Source organism: Temnothorax curvispinosus, unplaced genomic scaffold (genome assembly GCF_003070985.1).
Source record: "Temnothorax curvispinosus isolate PA1 unplaced genomic scaffold, ASM307098v1 QBEX01009448.1, whole genome shotgun sequence".
Lineage (NCBI taxonomy): Eukaryota > Metazoa > Arthropoda > Insecta > Hymenoptera > Formicidae > Temnothorax > Temnothorax curvispinosus.
Window position 1 is genome coordinate 322,267 of NW_020219228.1, and position 20,285 is coordinate 342,551.

Below are 20,285 nucleotides of genomic sequence, written 5' to 3' on the forward strand. Positions count from 1 at the left end.
ACAACCTCCTCGCTCTCATGCTTTCCTGATATATCAGGAGTAAATTTCCGACATTTCGAGGTGTGAAATCTGAGTTTCGCTTACTTTATCATCCGAATTAATTCTTCTATTAACTTTTATTGTCTTCTATTTTAGAATAAAAAGCACGTACAATATATGTATGACCTCGTTAAAGAAAACTTCAATAGTTTTAAAGGACTTACCAGATCTGGTGAGATTACAAGTGGCACTTACAATACTGGACGTGACAAGCGGCAATATTAAACAGTTCACCATTCTGAGAAACATCTCTCCAGGAAATTTGAGGTACATGATATCTCGCTGAGACCATGTTCCACCGCTGTAATAATTCTTAAGACTCAGACCGCACGATATTCCAATAGTCACGCCAGTCAATGTCGCTATTATCAACTTGTGTTTCGACAGCGAATGTATCAATTTGGACATTGTTTGACTCGAATCGTCTATCTTTTTCTTTTTCTTTTTCCGACTATCATACGTCTTAAAATTTATTAAATTCAAGAATCGATAATGTATATGTAGAATAATTTATAAAATATATACTCTTACCTCATATAAATATGAATGCGTATCGCTGGTTCTTTATTTATCCAGAGACATAAAAACGACAAGAAACACGAGAATTTCGTTTACATTATAATGAACATCGTAGAAATAACTTGAGCTTGAGAAAATTTTAAAGAACACTGAATAGTCTTGTAGAAGAACGTATGAAAGGCTTTATCAAGACATATTATCTGAGACAAGAAGCTCTTTTATCAGTAAACGTTTTACTTATAGATAAACAAACGTACGTAGTGTACGTAACGTAAACTATAGATTTTCAGTACTTGCAGTGAATATCGGAACGCAGCCTATATCTCTCTTTCGATGTTGACTGCAATTTATTTATTTTCCTAATCACCACTTTACTTTTCAAACTGAAAATGTATCTAGATATCGGTTTAGAAGGAATATGCACGGCAGGCCAAGAAAAGACGAAGACAGTGGAACAACGGGGAGATACGTTAAACGGATAACAAGATAATTAGAACACATGATAAGATAATTAGAAAATTGCATCGAGATCAAACGGCCGCTTGGACAAAAATGATCTAAATCATGCAGTTATTAATGATGTAAGAATGATTAGTTTTATTATTCGTAACATCTCTACGGCGGTGTATCTTTGTATTCATTGTTAAATTTATTTTTATTTTTTTAAATATATTAAGAGATATGAAAGATGCATTATATATATCTTCCGTAATATGTTCGTAGATCATCTCATCGCATCACCATATTCACCTTGAATGATACTTGTCGTTGGATAGGATATTATGCAGAAATGCGACGGCAGTCGTCATGAGACAAGGCGTCAAATAATTACGCTGGTAATTACGTGTAATATTCTTTTCTAGTTTTATTTATTTCGCACCTATTACAGTATAATAAATATGTTGCGAGAGACATTACGAGGGGGGTATTTACACGTTTCCTCATTTTCAGGCCATAACTTTACGTATTTGTAATAAGTCCGCAATATCGTTTTTTTTTTTTTTTTTTTTTACGTCTTCTCTTAATATAATTTATACATATCTTTACAATATTCTTCTTCTCGGTTTAAAGTTACTCATTAAAAGATCACATATGCATTCTGTTTGCATCCAGTCTTCTGAAGAAATTTTCATCGTTAAAACTTTATCGTCTATTCTGGCATTAACATCACGACTAAAGTTCCTCTTTCTCCCTCTCTTCAAGATTTTAATAATTTTTTTAAGTATATATACAGAATACCTCAAAAGCTGATCAATTTCTCTCGATAACAATCTTTAGCGACTTTTCTCTTACTCCCGATTGTTGCAAACCGATATAGCTTCTTTTCTCTAAAACCAGTGTGATTCGGAGACTGAGCAGTGTTTGCAATATTCTGTAGGTATATATAAGCGTCATATACAGACATACACATAGACACACCCAATACGAACGCATATGTATATGTGTATGCGCGTATTACATTAGTGAGATCAGTAAATAATTCCATTAACGTCATATTTATACAAAGTCATGTTTCGTAAGTTTACATATCTATGTCTACGTATATTTTTCCTATGCAAATTAATATTTGGTTTTGTGTGCTACGCGATCTGCGTTTTTCACGTCGTGAAATCAGAATATTCATTCTTCCTTCCTCTTCCTTTTTATTTGAGGTAATTTGATTTTGCTCAAATAAACAGAGAAAAATTTGTTTATTGACTTTCGCTTTTTGTTCGCGACAGATCGCCATCCACGGTGTTGGCTCGCGGCTCTTCGTCGAGACAATCCATAAGATACAGCCTGGAACAACAAATGTATTTCATTATATTTTATATAATTTATATAATTATATCCATTTATGGACCGTCTATAGTTATTATTGCGTCATTGTATGAGATTTGACAACAGATGATTAATCAATATTTCATTCGTTTGAAAAATAATAAAATATAATTTTAAAATTTTTTATTATGACGCTAGTAAATCGGTAAGTTAGGCTTAACATTAACAGCCAAGTGCTAACTTGGTACAATACTTTTTACACGAATTTGGAGTGATGTACCGAGTCATTTGCTATTGCTTGGAAATTTACAGATTATTAGAAGTATCTATACTATACAGAATGGAAAAAAAAATATTAATGAGTATAAATAAATGATAGACGATACCTGCCCCTACAAAGGTGTTTCCTTGCGCGCTTCCGCCTTCCATTGGAATCCATTTACACGCGTTGTAATAGGCTTATTTCTATTCGTAGCATTCTCAATTCCGTTTCTAACGCCCGCTACTAATCTCATGGCTGGGTTGGACACCAAGCCATTACGCTTTGGTTTCACATTGCTTGCACTGAAATAAAATATAATGGTACTTTAGACAAAATGTGCTTACACGAATAACATATATGTATATTATTTTATCTTCGTCGAAGAGCTGACATGAAAAATTAAATGTAAGTCAAAAAGAAAAGTAATAATGCATCAAGATTTTAGAAAAAAGAAAAAAAAAGAAAAATATCGTTAATACATGTCTGTGCCTTTGATTGGCGATTTTAAGTAAACGATGTTAATAACCAATTGATACATAGCATGACAAATATGTCTAACATTGTCGTATGTCCTCCTTGACTACATATTCTATCTTTTTTCGCTCGGGAGGGTTGAAAAAGGAAGGAAAGCCTATCGCTCATGAAGCGGTGTGTCTTCCTTATACGACCATTGTGATTTCTGCAAAGTCTAAAGAATTGCATTGAAAAAAATTAAGATAATAAATATGCTTTATAAAGTTGCGATTGAGAGGATGGAATTATGTACGTATGATTTTTCGTGGATGATGTACACATGTGCGAAACATAAGACAAATGTGCATGATATCTGACTAACACTCGCTGACAAGTCTTGTGAATGTGTGAATGCCGTAAGTAATTTGCGGTCTCTAAAAATGTAGTCTGATGTCGTGTCTCGTGGATGATTAAAAAAACATTTCACAATGAGAAAATGTTAATTGTACGCTGTGATAAACATAATTAGAATATTAGTATAGTGCTTATAACTTGTGCATATGATTTATTTCTTATCAACTGCTTACCTTCCAGGTGTATGATCCGATACGTGCTTGACGCTTCTACCAACGCCAGCGCCGCTATTTCCCAATATTATTCTCATATGAGTGTCTCGCGTAAAATGCGTGTCGGCCGAATTTCGTTTCTCCTCATGCCCGTTCTCCTTATCCTTCCCAATATTCAAGCCTAACATTTCGTTTGTTAATTCGAACGGCTTGCTAATGTTATTCCTATCGATAATCTCAGTTTTGATGTTGATAGGCTCGTAGATGACCGGCGTATGATTGTATCCTCCTATCTGCGCTTTGTACGGCATATTTGGGTTCGCTGCCAGCAACGATACGCCCAGCTGACTCTGTATCACGTTAACTGCTGTTTGAGCACTAGGTGGACTCGTGTTTGTAGGAGAGTAAGGAATAAGGCTGTCGCTTAACGGAGAGTGCGGAGGTGAGGCGTATATCGGGCTCTGCGGTTCACTTTTCAAAGGTGACAATAATTTGCTGAGTGGTCGACTCTTTGCGCCTCTTGAGCATTGCTGTAGTTGTTGCGTGAAAGATAATGGTGCCTGAAATTATAAAAATTAGAAGAAGTTAAATAATTTGTAAGTTTTATAAGAGTTAAATAATTAATCACAATATAGCCACGAAGTCGCTTTAATTTCATCAACCAAGCGAGTGCCGTGGAGGTTGCCGTGTTACCTTGATTACCTGACAGTTAACCATCGAGTTTTGATTAAACTTTCCTTGATCGCTCTTAGTGCTACCGGTTAAATTGCTGCTGGATTTGCTGTTGCTCGAATTGTTGCCTAAAGAAACGCAGCTGCGTCGTTTCGTCGAGTCTGGCGATTCCGCTGGGCTGTATTGCGTCGATAGAGGATTCAAAATCGCCGACGAAGGTTTAGTCTCAGCCGTCGAATTGGATGTAACAGAAGTAGCACTACTGCTACCACCTGGAAATTATATAACATTATTGTTTCAATTTTCGATATGTCAAAAGAAAATTTTCGGCAAATAACAATTGTAAAATATTTCCTTTCAAGTCATAGACACTTTTTATATTACAAAATAATTTCAAAATTTGAATTTTGTTATCTCCTACAAGAGAGGAGTGATAAGAACGATATTTCTGTATCTTCTTCCTGAATGTTCTTAAGTGTTCGAATTTGACTGTAAATTAACAGAAAATGTGGCAATTGACCTCCATTGATGCCGGGCCTCAAGCTGCGTTGATTCGCAGTATGCTCTTCTAACAGCCTGACAACTGTGTCGTGGCCACTTTTAGCGGCTACTTTAATGGCATTACGTCCACAGTGATCGGAGTGATTGGGATCGGCTCCGTGGTTCAAAAGCGCCCGAACACAATGCTCGTGTCCTTCTTGAGCGGCTATACCTGTAAATTACATTCTACTATCAGCTAACATGCCTCAGGTTAATAAGAACTATAATCAAGTTATAAAAAAAGTTCTTTATATTGTTAATGCACATCTTATTATACAACTTTAGAGATTATTCATAATTAACGTACCTAGAGCCGTGGCACCTTGATTACAAGTGTGATCGGGAGTGGCACCGTGTTCTAGGAGCAGCCTGACGATCGCTGCGTGTCCTTGCCAAGCGGCGGAATGAAGCGGCGTTCTATTTTCATTGTCGCAAGCATTTACGCTGGCTGCACCCTCGGTTAGCAATAACGCTACCATCTCCACGTGTCCCTGCCAGGCGCTTACGTGCAACGATGTTCTGCCCTATAGAACACCAATGTAGTAATTGTTAATTTTCAGGCGTATCACATGTAAAGCGCAAATCATTTTAGATATTAAAATAGTAAATAATTATTGAGCATCTTCTTTTGACACGATTAACGATTACTTACTTCTGAATCTCTACTCTCTATGTCCGCGTTCGCGTGTTCCAGCAAAAACCTCGCCATAGCTAATCTGTTTTCTAACGCAAGTATATAGAGAGTGCTCCTTCCATCGGCATCCTTCGCGTTAACATCAGCATTATGCGATAGCAATATCTTCACAGTGTCGTAATGTCCTTCTAGAGCCGCGAGCCTACAAGAGATAATTCATTTAAAAAATGTCGATAATTTTATTTACAATCCTATTGTTTAGAATGATTAGATTTATTAATTATTATTAGAGAGTACGATACACAATTAAATCTATCTTAAAAGAAAAAAGCCATTTTTTTCCTGAAAAAAATTAAATGCATAAATGATAACTTGTGTTTCATGATTATTTAGATTACGGTCTAAAAGATAATCGTAGCTCTTTGTCGATTAGTTCAAAATTACATTAGTTTAAAAATAATAAAGTGTACAGTAAAATCATTGATTATCATCAGCACAGTACCTTAAAGCGGTTTTACCGTCGTGGGCATGCTGATCTATAGGCGCGTTGTGTTGTTTCAGCAATCTCTCTACTAACGACGTGTGCCCCTCTTGCGCCGCGAGCATAATAGCGCTCTTTCCATCATTGTCTGTCTCGTCAATCTTCGCGCCAGCCTCCAGTAACGCCTCGCAAACGTCGATGTGACCCTCGAACGCCGCATAGTGTAGTGGGGTCCAGCCAGAATTGTCTCTATGCTGCTCGTCTAGGCCTTGCGTGGAAATTATATATCTTTATACACTTGTAGTAGAGAGAAAGAGGAAGCGAAGAAGAAAGAGAGATCAGGCACAATATGCTTGCGCCACTTAAACTAATTGTACAATGTACCTCTCGCGAGCAATTGCTTCACGACGTCCGTGCCGCCCTGGGCAGCGGCCACGCTGAGAACGGTCCTGCCTTCGTTGTCTATAGTGTCGACACAACAGCCCCAGTACAGCAAGAGCTTGACGACCGATCCGTGTCCCATGCTCGCGGCCGCCCACAAAGGCGTTCTACCGGTGACGTCGCAATGATCCATATCCGCGTCGAATTCCAAAAGCAAGTCGCAAACGTCGCGATGACCTTCGAATGCAGCGACCAACAGCGGAGTCATACCGTCTTTGTCTTCGTGATCAACCGTGGCACCTCGCTCTAAAAGTATCGTGACTACCTGCGGACGGACAATTAACATAATTTTAATTAAAATCACTTTCGCCATATTTATAGGACAGAATTGTACCGGTAAATTATTAATTATTGATTAATTCAAGAATTTTCAGATGCTGACGATAGTGCAACGATTTACAATAGTAACTGAAATTCATATGCCGGACGAACCTTCGCGTATCCGTGATTAGCAGGAACGCAAAGCGCGGCGACGCTGAGCGCAGTTCTACCGTCGCTGTCCGCGTGATCGATCTCGGCACCGAAGTCCAAAAGATGTTCCACGATCTCGCTGTGACCCATATACGCCGCGGCGATTAAAGCTGTTCTACCTTCGTCGTCCGTCCTGTTAACGTCCGCGCCGTGCTTTAGGAGAGCCTTAACGATATCCTCGTGGCCGCCCCATGCCGCGGCTCTTAACGCAGTTCGTTGATCCCAATCCGCGCAATCTACCATAGCCCCGTGCTTCAGAAGTTGCTCGACCACCTGAAACAGCAGAACTCGTGAGAAACACCTGTTTCATTTACGACTCGCGAGACCTGCAATTTAATGATCTTACTCAAATGAGACTAATCTCTTACATATTATGTGTAACGCGGAGTTAACGAGACTTGCATATGTTCTTAGAAACTCGCCACTTAATCTAATTATACCTGAGTATGCCCTCCCCAGGCAGCGGCCCTGAGGGCGGTCCAGCCGTCACAGTCCGCATGATCCGCCCTCGCACCGGCAGCTAGGAGAACGCGCACCACGTCCGCGTAACCGTGCCTGGCGGCCAAGTTCAGTGGCGTCTGTCCGTTCCGGTCGACCGCTTCTAACTTTGCCTACGTAAATTCAGAAATTCATCAAGCTATCTATTTCAATTGTTTCAACAAACTGTCGTTGAAACAAAAAAGTTAAAAAAAACATAGAAACAATTTTGATGTTTTATTTTTTGAAACAGACAACTACACCTAAAAAAAACTACACTTTTTTAAAAAAATAAACAATGGATGTCAGATTTACAAGTAATAATAATTTTAGCATGCTTGGCTTAAACACAGTAATCTATATAACGATACTATCGTGACTCTTTTTTAATTAATTAATTAAAAGTTGTATTAGTTTGAGAATGTAGTTTGTGTACCTGAGGACAGGCTGCGAGCGCCAATTCCAACAGAGATGCATTGCCATCGGCAGCTAGAGTGTGTAACACCGTTCGTCCGTAAGAGTCTGTTTGATTGATATCTCCGCTTTCACCGAGGAGCTCTGTTAATGGTTCACTCGGAGATTCGTCAATGGGGCTTACATCTTGCGAAACCTTTGTGTAGGAAACGCGAAATTAAACCTTCCTTCACTACAATTTCCGGGATAACAAAATTTCTATTACGAATATTCTCCATGACAATCGGTAAACTACGATATAGCGTTGTCAAATGTATTACGAATCATATTGACGACATATGCGACTTAACGCCACTTGAGAGTTTCTATGAGTCGCATTGTTCTCTCTTATCGTAAAAAAGTGTATACTGACCCCGAAAAACTAGATTAGATATTATTATATTTTATCATAGTTTCCTGAAACCGCTGTTTCTATCAAAACTAAAGATTAGATATTATTATATATTTTTAATAGTTTATTATTATATATTTATCACGGTTTCCTGTAACATTTTTAAAAATAAATTCGTAGATAAACAGATTTTAGATATTACTATTATACATATTTATCACACGGTTTCCTGCGAGATTTTTAAAAATAAATTCGTAGATAAACAGATTAGATATTACTGTTATATTTATTACAGTTTCCTGAGAGATTTTTAAAAATAATTTTGTATACACGATAAACTTCAACCGCTTGTTTGTTTTGAATAAAATATTAAACGTGCGCTGGATATCTCGAATACATATCTCTTGTCGATTAGCAGTCGCGTGTTCTTCACGCATTTACGGATTGCTCTTTTAAGAAAAGGAATGTTACCTGACTAGAAGAAATAGCATCTTTGCTAGCGTCATCGTCGACCGTTTTCTCGGAGGGCCGAGCGCCCGCGTCGATCAGCAGTCTCAGCAGCTTAACGTCCTGCCTGGGCCAAAGAATGCACTCGGAGCTATCCAGATAACAGCCCTCGATGGGCGCATTACTACCGATCATCCAGAGCACTTGAAGAGTGTGGACGTCCAGCGTGGTGCTAACCGGAATGCTCGTTATCGCGCGTTGCAGGTGTTGCCCCAGTACGCAGATCTCGTCGGGATTGAGCTCGGGGCCGCGTAGAGTGTAGTAGGCCGCCAGCATGGCGTGGCCCTCGGTGGCCGAGCAGAGATACTTCTGGGTGCAGTGCTTCACGTCGAGGAGCCATTCGGCGAAGCTGTGGTGAAAGAGCATCAATGCGCCGGCACGCGAGACCGATATCACCCGGCGCAGCAAGTGGAGCCGGCGATTAAAGTCCTCGACTGTGATGCCGACGCAGGCCGTCTTCACGCTCTCGTACAGGATCTCCTGAGTGATGGGCAATTTGGCGGCGAGTATAACGTTGAGCAGCGGCTGCACCTTGCTGAATTGCTTCCTGCTGAAGAGTCGCTGGCAGAGCCAGAGATATAGGCCGTTCAGCGTTCCCGGGATCTCCCGCACCTCGCGTAGAACAATAAAGTTCTCCGCCACGCCGTCGAGAACTTTCTCCAGGTACAGAAAGCAGCCGTTGCTCTTTATGTGCAGCTGGTTCAGCATCTCGGCGGTGTCGCGCGAGATGTGCTGCCTGTAAAAGTAGTTTATACAAGTATTATTAATCGAAACCAACGATTACTCACGAGTAAGTTTTGACTGTTATTAATGAACTGGCACGCAAACTTTTGTACCGCTAAGTACCCAAGTTTAATATATTCATTCATCGAGATGCATTTTCTCCCAGTAAAAGAATTGACTATCAATTGTTTTCTCGAAAATAAATTCGTTCGAGATTACAAATAATTGATGAAACTAAGTAACACGATTTACGACAATCCTGTCGTTACCTGAGAGCATCTTCCTGATCCAGCCGCGCGAGAATATACTGTTGAACGTCTCTAACGACCTGGGACTTTCTCAGGTCGTCCAGCGAGATCTTGCGAAAGCCGGTGAACATGCGCGAGATGGTCTTACTCTGCCGTCGAGCGGTGCAGACTAACAAGAGCCACTGTGGGAACAGATGGTGGTGATTAGCTAGCAATTCAGCTATTGTGCGACTGACGTTGTCGTTCTCTCTCCGGGAGTCCCTGGTGCCGGTCTGCGGTGGATTCAGTGTCTGACCCTCGTCGATCGAGTCCACCAGCAGGAAGAGACAGTTCTTCGGCGGCTCGACCTCCAACAGCGGGAACAGCAGGGCCTTCTTCAGGGCGTCGTCCGGATCCCGGTCGAGGACGTCCGGCTGTAACGCAGCCTGGATATCCGGATCGGTTCGCAGCTTCTCGGCGTAGGCCTCCGCGACGGCCTCCCTGGACGTGAGAGGCGGCGCGGTCGCGACGATCGTCGGCGCCGTCGGCGTCGCGGGTATCGCCGCTGTCGTCGTCGTTATCGTCGCCGTCGTTGTTGCCGTGAGCATCGTCGTGGTGACCGTCGTCGCGGCCGCGGCGGTCGCGGACGTCGGCGGCGAGATCGGCGCGGACGACGCTCGATGATGAACGCCGTCCGAGCTCGCCTGGAGCAACTGGGCCACCAGAGAACGCACGAATTGAGCGGGCGACAGGGAGGCCTCGCTTCGGGCTTGGCAGAAGTGTCGGGCCAGCAGGCGGCGATTCAGGGACCGCTGATGCCTCGCGGACGCACCGTTCGACGGCCACGCCAGCTCGGCGCAGAGCGCCGTCTTCCCGCTTCCTGGACCGCCCACGATCAAAGCCCCGCAGGTCTTGGACTGCGGTCGCTGCTCTAGGCAGTGCGACAGCTTCGTGAAGGCCCATTCTCGGCAGAAGAAACGCTTCTTCTCGATCACTGGCGCCGCCATCTCGATGTCCCGATATCTCTTCTCCTGGGCCTGTCCGAGATGAATCCGAATCCCTCCTTCTCACGGGATCTCGCGCGATCAAGCTTATCGGGGTTCCCTAGCGTAAATCGATTGGCGTAAGTAGATCTTTGGCATGGGTTTCACTATATCGGTTTCAATCCGTGTGCCTCTCAAGTCGCCCGGACGTATCTGAACGGGATATCTGATCGGACGAGCTGTTCTCTCCTCTGTCTCTCCTCGGAGCACCGCGACTAAATGCAGGTCTGGTGTAAATGGTCGAGAATGGGTGGCAGCTTCAGATCGGCTTAAGTGCAGCGACAAGATTGACCCGGTTGCGTTGCTCTGTCAACGGAACATCGGCGGGAGCCCCAGGGGGCTCTGAGGCTTCCTCTGCCTCCATTCAGCCTTCTCATCGCCTTGTAACCGCCGAACAATGCGCCTCGCGTCCTTGCATGCTATCTGGAACAAAAAAAAGAACTCTTTTTTTTCCCTCTTGTCCCTCTCCGGCGTTACGTGAGTGCTTATAAAATGTAGAACATGACGAACGTAAAATTAATTTCTCGCCGCGGACTGACTGCGCACGATAAAATCGCCTTCAAACGGAACGGAAGATCTAAATTTATACAGCGATAAAACACGCAAGGCCGAACTTATTCGGATGCAAATTGCGCAGTTGCGGCAAAATATCGCGTTTACAGCTGCGATAGACACAAGCAACATAGCAGTCCGTAAAGTAAATTCGGGGAACTTTTATTCCCTATAAACACAGCTCGCGTTTACGCGAGCAATTTGGATTTATCGTTATCTCCCAAAAACTTTTAAAAGATTTCCCCCCTCCCGTCTTCCTCGATCCTCGTCACAATTAGCCGGTCCAACTAACCGTCTAATTGATTCGCTCAGTGTTAATCTTTGGGCCGGGCGCCTCTCTTCTGGATGCCGCTAGACGGCTGGATGGCCCTCCTTTCCGAGAGAGACTTTAATCGTTTCCTCGCCGTCCCAACTTGGCGCGATCTCGCCCGGAGGTAAAACGATATTAACTTAAGTTAAGACGGTCTTCCGTTTAGCAAGATAGATTAGCGCGCTGTCCATTAATGCGATAATTAATAATCCTAACACGGCGGAAGGTTCGACGACCTCGCCCATCGCGTTCCGGCGGATGGGTTTATTATCGCGCCGAGGGATAAATAACCCGTGAGTTTTACGAGTTTAACGATTTTTACTGATAGACAGGAGTTCGCTGAAGACTCTTATTTCAGGCCGCGATGTCGCGAAAAGTCTGATAAAACGGTTTAATTCAGATATATTAAGCTATCTAAGCCAAATTATCAGAACATAAAAAATTTTATATGAAATTAATTTGCTAATTATTTGTTTTTAAAATAATTTTTTGCTCCAGCTATTCAAAAGTTACGAAGGGTTGGATAGCTTAAGATTTAAGTTGTAAATTTTTAATAGTGTGAGCAAAAAAATTATTTTTGCAAGCAAAAAATAGCAAAAAAGTAGCAAATAATTTTGGTATTAACTTTTTGCTTTGACTTATGTATATGTTTTTTTTTACCATGACTGGATAGCTTAATCTTAAGCTGTTCAGCCCTTCGTAACTTTTTAATAGCTGGAGCAAAAAAATTACTTTTAATAGTAAATAATTAGCAAATTAATTCCATACAAAATTTTTTGTGTTCTGATAATTTGGTTTAGATAGCTTTAATATACCTGTTTAATTCGCTCTCGCTGACACCCATTTCCATTATCAGATGTGCGTTCTGCAAGAAAGCGCACCTCTCTCTTTTTCTCTCTCTCTCCTTTTTTCTCTCGCTTCAATAAATTATAAATACGTTCTCGCGGCATATCGTAAATCGATTCGATTACACGCCCGGCACCGCTCGCGTATAATTGCGTTACGCGCGACGAAATTGCCACACGACCATTTCTGACTATCGCTATCACCGATCCCTCTCTCTCTCTCTCTCTTTTGCAACGTGGGAAAATGTGTTGCGCGGGAAAACGCGAAAATGGTTTCCCCGAAAGCCACAAATCCGACTGTCACGTCGACCAATACACATACACGTACGTGTGAGCGCGCGTGGATGTAACGAAAGATCGCTCGGCACGTCGACCCCGCGTACGCAGGAACGAAGGACCGCAAATCTAACTCGTGCCCGGAAACTGGCGCGATAAAGTTCGCGTTTATCCGCCGGCCGAGAGGCAATCGGGCAGCTTCCCCTCCCCTCCCCGATACATCCCTTTATTTTCTTAATTGGACAACTGCTTAGTTACAGTCTTCTCGTAGCCAAGACTCAAATTAAAATTCTGCTAAAGGTAGAATCCGCTTGAAATTAATGGAGATAAACGGCCCTCTTGTTTGGAAACTTCGTGCGAACCGAGCGAATAAGTTCCGCGACTTTGAGAAGAGAGTCGCGGCGGTGTCTGGAACATGTAAAAAAAAAAAAAAAATGGAAAGATCGCGTTACAAACCGCTACCCGGGTTCGGAGCATTCCCTGTCGGTGTGTCTTGATTTATTTCTCAGGCGATAAGACCGAAGTCTCGGAGCGCGAAGTTGATAACTGTGTCGCGCTTCGCGGTCCATTCATTCGACGACGACGACGACGACGACGACGTTTGCTTCGCGTGCAGCGAACTTGTAAGCAACCGAGGGACTTGAAGACTCGCGGTAAGGTAAATGCACGCTCGCGTACACCCAGGCACACGTACGGAACTGACGTTTCGTAAACGACACGGTAAATGCCAGAAGGCTCGACCTATATTCCGACAATGGCCGCCGACCCGTTTATTATTAGATACGGAGGCACACAACGCCATAAAGATGACACCGTCAACGTGCGCGCGGCGCGTCGCGTCGCGTCGCGTCGCATTGTCGCCCCGATGCAGCCAGAACCGGCCGTTGACAACCCCCTCGGTTAGGTCTCTCTCTCGCTCGTTCTCTTCTCCCTTCGCCCCCCTATCCGACGATCATTATGGCCGAATGATACGCGAACCGTGGACGAGAAACGAGACGAGGCGAGAACCTGTTTCACACGAAGAGAGAGAGATAGAGAGAGAGAGAGAAAGCCCCACCGCGCTCGGTCAATTAAACTCCTCGAGATGGAAGCTCGTATCGAAATTGAAACCATTCATTTTCTACTGGACTGTTTAATAGGGATAATTAATAATATTTCAATTTGCGACATTGATGGCAAATTACGGGACGCGACCGGAGATATTCAAAGAAAAATATTCACGCCTCCGGCGTGATTTACACACAGAGCAATTATTTTAGAAACACGATGTGTTCTCGTACAATTGAATGTATTAATCTGACCGTGTCTCTATTAAAAAACAAAATTGATTGCCACGATGAAATACGATTCTGTCGAAAAAATTGTTTTTGACAGAAAACGATATATTGATATAACCGAGAAATAGAGCACTGCCTACTTTCATTTTCTTTTTTTTTATGGGAATGTCCATTACGCATATTACGCATTTCGTTCGGTTCAAAAGAATTGAAACGGCGCAAGACGATTTGAATAATTTTATTCGATCCTTTCCGCATGTGCGACAGACAGAAGGGGTTGGAAATATCATGGTTGTAAGCGAACGAGGGAGGGGGAGAAAGGGGACAGCGCCCGATGTTTCCTTTCTCACGTTACGCTTTCTCCCTTGTCTGTCTTGCACCCCTAACCGATCGATTTCCGTTCCCCGCCTCCCGGTGAACCCCGCGCGGTGCCGACCTCGGCGAACGCGAAATTTATCCTCGGCAGAGGCCGCGAAACTGGATTCAATCAACGAATATAGGCGCTGGATCCATTTACATGCAAAAAAGAAGTACGCCGTCATCGATAAACGGTAGCGCGATTCATTTCGGAAAGGTACGAAAGAACGGGAGGTCTGGAGGAATAATCCTTTTTTCCTTTTCACGCGGGACCACGAGCACATTTTTTTTTTTTATTCTTACGTCGCAATTAAGTTTTTTTACATTCAATGATGAGAAAATTTTATTCACAGATTTGTTTCTCGTTCCTCTGTTGCGTTTACCGTTACAAGAAATATGCACGCAGGTTTATTTTCTTCGTGTTCGGAAAGATCCGTGTATATCCGATCGATCCTCGATCATTATTTCGCCCTTTCGGAAGAAGGAAAACCTGCGAATGTCTCGGCGAAAGTTTTTATTTAAATTATGCTTCAAACCCTGAGTGCGTTCCTCCTCTTCCAGGCATATGTTTAAATTTTGCGTAATAATGTCTTTAGTGGGAATTTCGTTCTGCGTTTTAATTGATGCACTCTTGCTTGGCGGTGAGTACCAGCAAGAGTGACGAACGACACCCACTATAAAAGGTGGTCTCTTCTTGGAGGTGGCCAGCTCCTCCTTTCTCTTATGTTCTTGTTCTTTTTTACATTTTTTAAATTTTTTCATACGCTCACAATCAGTTATATTGGCGCTCTACGACGGCTTACGTCGGAAAATAGTGGCGTAATTTTGGTTCCTCCGGTTAGACAGCGAGCGGCTGCCGAGACGCGTTCCCCTCGTTTCTCATCGCGCGATGGCAGCAGAAAACGGAGATAAAAGCGTGTGATTTTCTCAAGGTGAAATGATCTCGTCGTTTGTCTGAATGTACAAGAAGGGCGACCGCTCTGATATTACACAAAAGTTCGTCTAGACTTCGGATTCGCGTTGGGCGAAGGAGCAGGGCGGCGTGGAATTGCGAGGGGGTGGAATATAATCAAAGAAAGCTCGCGCTAAGCTGGATTTAGAGTTAATCCGAGAGAGACCACGGCCGGAACACCGGCAGGTCGGTCAAGCGATACTCGTTGAATAATTATCCGCCGTGCTTAAGGGCTCAGATCGAAGAAATACTCCCTGGAATAATAATTAAAAAGATAAAAAATATCGCGTATAAAAATATTTTAATTCTACGGGAAAACACAAGATTCTAGAACTGCCATTTCCCGTGTATTCTCCGATTACTCCGGAATTCATTTTCTCCCCAACAATTTGATTAGATTTGATTTGCTATCTTTCTCGCTGTTCCTAATTGTTCCGTCATTGATTTTAACGTCGAATTAAAATTCCGCTTAAATAATTTATATCAGAAACGAACTAAATCAGATTCGTGATTCCGTTTTCATGCTTCTCAGTCATGTTTCTGAAATATTCGCGAAATTGATTCTGATTAGAAATCAACAGATCAATTCCTGCTGTACAACGATTAATTAACGAATTGGAGCGAAAATAATTTCAAACAAGAAAAGTAAAAGTATTTTATAATCCGTAATAATCCGTCAAAGTTTCGTGCTGAGCTTTAAAAAAGAAAAAATTACGAGGCTCCCAATATAAAGAAACAACCCTCGCAAACAAGCGTCTCCTATTCATCCCTCTCTTTTGATTTGGGACTTTTGATTCACACGGCGTTGCTCCGTTGCACTCGTTGCACGCGAATGCATTATGCATCGGGTTGCACGCGTGCTGGTTTAGCACCTACGCACCCATGCATGCCAGAAGTCTCGTTTAAAGACACAGGAAGAACTTCTTCCTGCGTGAAAAGAGAGAGAAAGAGACGGGCTCTCTCCGGTCTCGTATTTCGAGTCGTAAAATGGGCGAGCCGTCTCCTTTTGTACGAATGTGTTTCGTAGCGAGAGAATCCCGCGGATATAACTTAAAAACGTTGTCATGCGCGAAGATTAATACGGCGCGTTTATTTCCGAGCACGGCAGACAAGTTTGTAATTCTAACTTTTAAATAAATATCCTTTGCGACGTCAGCGATATGGCAAAAACTTTCGTAACCGCCTTCCCGAAAGGTGCTTCAAATATCGCATGGTAGAGTCCTCTGTACGTACATTTAAAGTCGTTCGCTTCGAGAACTTTTACAAAGTTAAATATATGTTTCTATTTAAAATTCTCTTTGCCGATAAAAAATATTTTTTATCGGTCTCCAGTCAGATTTCTTCTTTGGCGACGAAGATTAACGCGTTCTCGACTTAATGTACGCGTGGGTTTGACAAAGTGTGCAGCGGATCTCCCGTTGCGTCATCGGGGCTCCTCCGCTCAAGGACGTAATCCGAAATCGAGTTCGGGTAAATGGGGCCGATTCTCTTTCTCTCTCTCTCTCTCTCTGTCCGCGGGGGCGGCTCGGATTAACTTTCCGTTGGCGTAAAGCCGCGTCCGAACTTGCCCGCAAAATAGAGCTGACCGTCGTTTAATCCGTTCACGTCAGAGTACGTGCCCGCCAGACCGATCCCCTCGCAATTGCATTCCAATTAGTGCGAAAACGCAGACGCCGGGGCTGCAGGCGTCGCAGGTTTCGTGTGCCGCATCTTACCACGTCAGCATCGTGCCAGCGGAGACAATAGCACGCGCGGCGGCGACACTTCGACGTACGTGAGATACCTGAGAAAATACATTCCTGGCTAAATTTTAAAATAAATATTCGGGTATATCCAACAAATCCGAGCTCGCATGTGCGCGACGCGTGTCCTCCGTGAGGATCGATGATTCTTTCTTCTTCATTAATCTCGGTCTACAATAGACGTTTCGAGCCCTAAGCCTTAAGAAATTGTTCAATCGCAGTTGAATTTGAGGAGAATAATTGACTGTGATTGGTCAATTTCTTAAGGGCTTAGGGTTTAAAACACTTATTGTCTTGTAGACTCGGGACTTATCTCTCGCGCTTCGCGAAACGCGAATGCGAGACCGAACTAAACGGAACGAAAGCGTCAGTTCGCTCCTTATTTAGCGGGGACACGTATGTATACCCGCGTATCGCGCGCGAGCACGGATTTTACACACTTACGGAGAACGCGAAACGACAGGTCGCCTTTACATTCGAGTGTATAAATAGCCAAATGAAATCGTTAAAGACGCTGTATTGCTGCGTATTATGGCGTATTACTGCGAAACGGATTACGATCCAATATATGAGGGGTTTCCCTATATCGAATATATTATACATTTATCGCGATTATTAAGCTCACCGTGCAAAGCGATATCAATTCCCCGCTATAATTTTTTTTTTCATTGCGCAACACGTACAATTATTTTCTTTCAGTAACGGTAACGTTCTCATCTCATATAACATGGAATTATTACATAATTATTAAATATTATATAATATAAACACAAAGATCTTACGGATGGAAATTGCTTCTCACAAACGGGACGTTCTATGTTTCTCGCTCTAACATATTCAAATGGAACAGTCTTTGAACAAGCCTGCAATATAACACGGGTGACATATAATTTCCATTTTAGCTCTCGCGTTGCAGACCTCTCGTGTGCGAAGCTTTTATATACGAGATACGTACATACATCCGACGTGTATACGACGCGCGGATCGCTTCCGAAAGAAGATTAGAGATCCGTGCCTCCCGGGCTATTGTGTCATTTCCCAGTTTCCGTCCCGATTGCGATCCGCGTTCTGTATATGTACACGCGTCGTCTAATCACGGCAATTAATTCCGGCCGCCTTTGTACGCGGCGCGTCGACACATGCGGCGCGTGCATAAATTTTGCAATGCACACACACCCGAGCGCGTGCATGTCCCCGAGCGGCGGCGCGCGGCGTTTAAACCGGTTTCCGGTGGCATTCAATGGTCGCTTTCGCGTATAGCTGCGCACGGCCGCGGAGTTCGGAGGCGCGGATAAGTTATACGAAATTAACGGGTCGCTTATCGCCTCCTTTCTCTCTCTCTATCTCTCCCTCATTTCTCCCCCTCCTCGCGAATTCGTTCGCGTTGCACGCGCCAGGATTGCCGAAAATCCGCGTTACGTTACATCTGCCAACAGCATTTATCAACAATGTGACCCTTATCAGCCCCCCCGATTAATCTAATTCTAATTCTCAGAGATTAATTTTAATTTAAGTTTTTAGATTTTAAATTTTAAATGATTAGATTTAAGATTTTAAATGTTTTTTTTTACGCTTACGGTGTTACATTCGTAGTGACAAATCATATTCAATTTGAGTCATTTTTAACCATTCGTATTGTCGCCATTGCTCCTACTCAATATGTCGTTAATTTAACTAAAATAATGGAGTTAAAATAATAAATTTCGAAACACACACATGGTAGTTAAAAATAACAAAATATTATTTAACTCAAGGGACTGGTTTAAATTTCATTCCTTTAATATTTAACAGTGTACACTTATTAACGTAATATAAATCAACTAATAAATCTACGTCAATTATTACTTAACCAACACGCGTTTGTAGATGCAGCTTGGATGCAAGTCATGAAGTTCTATTGTTTCTCAGCCTAAACGAGCAGTTCAATTTTTCGACTTGAGTTCGAGACAAACCGCCGCGACACACCTCTCAACAGTCTCAACTATATATCTGAGTGCGAATCTGAAGTGCCCCCGCTTCAGAATAATGCGGGGCTTGCCCCCGCGATATTGCAAACATGCAGCTCGGTATCGCGCGCATGATGCATTTAATTGACCGCGATAAACTCATGCACTTTTCGCCGTCGCGCTTATATATCGCCGGGAATAAAAATTCCTCCGCTCGCATTCTATGTCCCAAACGAAAATTACAATGATAAAGGGCGAGCTTTTGCGTAAAACTTATGTAAAACTCCGCGATAACGCGACTCGCGAGGAGCGTGGTACGTCGGCTTAAAGCGGGAGATGTCGGCATCGCTGTAAATAATGACGAAGATCCTATGGAGAAACCGAAAATTTCTTCGCCGAAAGTCGGCCGCGAAGCCAGCTCTTGATGAATCCTCCGAGCGGGCGGTGAAAAAGCGTGAATCGCATTTAGGTGGGAACGCGCGGTATTTACTCAAAGCGGTAAGGTATTTGCTCTCTCTCTCTTTCTTGCGAATTTCGCACAGCGGCGAATCCCGTTTCCACCTAATTGGAATTGCGCGTAAGGCTCCACTTTAATTAGAACTCGAGTGTTTTTAATCTACTAAAAACACTCCGATTTGTTAAACCCAAGTCCCTTATCTTTTCACATTCGCGTGCGCGATTCTGACAAGAACTCGACGGCAACGAACGGCAACGAAAAAGTGCATCCTGCAAAATTTGCGATACTTGGAAATATGAACGGACGATGACTTCCGTATGAATATTCAAGCTCTTCATTTGTCGCTCTTAGCCGGCCCGATTAAACGAAGAGCGTTGTGTGTGTCACAATCGTGCTGTCTCTCTCTCCCCCCCCTCGTCGAAAGCTTTTAACCTAATTAGCATAATGTCAGTAGGAACGAAGTGAGCCGATAGAACACGCAATAGCGTCTATCTACCTTGACGGAGAAGATTAAAAGCGCAACGTGAAATGGCCAGGACGATTCTAACAAGCCGCCATATACCGGAAAAGTTCCTCTCTGCCGCAAGAAGGAGCGCAAATTAAATTATTCGAGAAGTCTCGCGGGCATAGTGGCCTCTATTATTCCCGTGCAAATCCCGCGTTTAAACGAGAAAAGTACTCTTTGAGTACTTCACAAAGGGCAACAAACGAATATCTCAAAACCGCGCTCGGGCTTGCCATGGTAATAAGAGAGAGAGAGAGACGCGGCCAAAAAATCTCTTTCCTTCGGATCCGATCGCTCAGCTTCCAAATTCATACGTTTACATCGCCTGTCCGGCAAGTTTTATATGTCTTATTATGGACGTCAAAGTATTAATTTTTATTATCGTAAGTATACACTGTCAAATTTATAGTGTTAGATTATACTCAATTTAAGTAATTTTTAATTA

At 42.9% G+C, this 20,285-nt stretch overlaps 2 protein-coding genes across 9 annotated transcripts in view; both read right to left on the bottom strand.

Moving 5' to 3' along the window:
• LOC112459037 (excitatory amino acid transporter 3-like) overlaps nt 1-535 on the bottom strand; it is a 6,104-nt gene extending 5,569 nt beyond the window's left edge. Inside the window, exon 1 of the mRNA XM_025022930.1 lies at nt 204-535. Within this exon, the coding sequence (XP_024878698.1) occupies nt 204-447 (244 nt within the window). The 5' untranslated portion in view covers nt 448-535. The remainder of the gene's footprint in view (nt 1-203) is intronic.
• An 863-nt stretch (nt 536-1,398) lies between these two features.
• The window catches only part of LOC112459034 (ankyrin repeat domain-containing protein 50), a 69,178-nt gene continuing 50,291 nt past the window's right edge, over nt 1,399-20,285 (bottom strand). For 4 of the 8 annotated variants that reach the window (XM_025022922.1, XM_025022921.1, XM_025022923.1 and 1 more), the window contains 15 exons: nt 9,621-11,044; nt 8,593-9,364; nt 7,753-7,926; nt 7,280-7,450; nt 6,801-7,112; nt 6,312-6,633; nt 5,949-6,195; nt 5,465-5,648; nt 5,120-5,336; nt 4,793-4,984; nt 4,294-4,544; nt 3,622-4,160; nt 3,141-3,269; nt 2,706-2,883; nt 1,399-2,337 (listed from right to left, as the gene is read on the bottom strand). In XM_025022922.1, coding sequence (XP_024878690.1) covers nt 2,712-2,883; nt 3,141-3,269; nt 3,622-4,160; nt 4,294-4,544; nt 4,793-4,984; nt 5,120-5,336; nt 5,465-5,648; nt 5,949-6,195; nt 6,312-6,633; nt 6,801-7,112; nt 7,280-7,450; nt 7,753-7,926; nt 8,593-9,364; nt 9,621-10,585 — 4,647 coding nt within the window. In that variant the 5' untranslated portion in view covers nt 10,586-11,044 and the 3' untranslated portion in view covers nt 1,399-2,337; nt 2,706-2,711. The remainder of the gene's footprint in view (nt 2,338-2,705; nt 2,884-3,140; nt 3,270-3,621; nt 4,161-4,293; nt 4,545-4,792; nt 4,985-5,119; nt 5,337-5,464; nt 5,649-5,948; nt 6,196-6,311; nt 6,634-6,800; nt 7,113-7,279; nt 7,451-7,752; nt 7,927-8,592; nt 9,365-9,620; nt 11,045-20,285) is intronic. The other 4 variants (XM_025022925.1, XM_025022924.1, XM_025022927.1 and 1 more) reach the window with 4 other exon arrangements.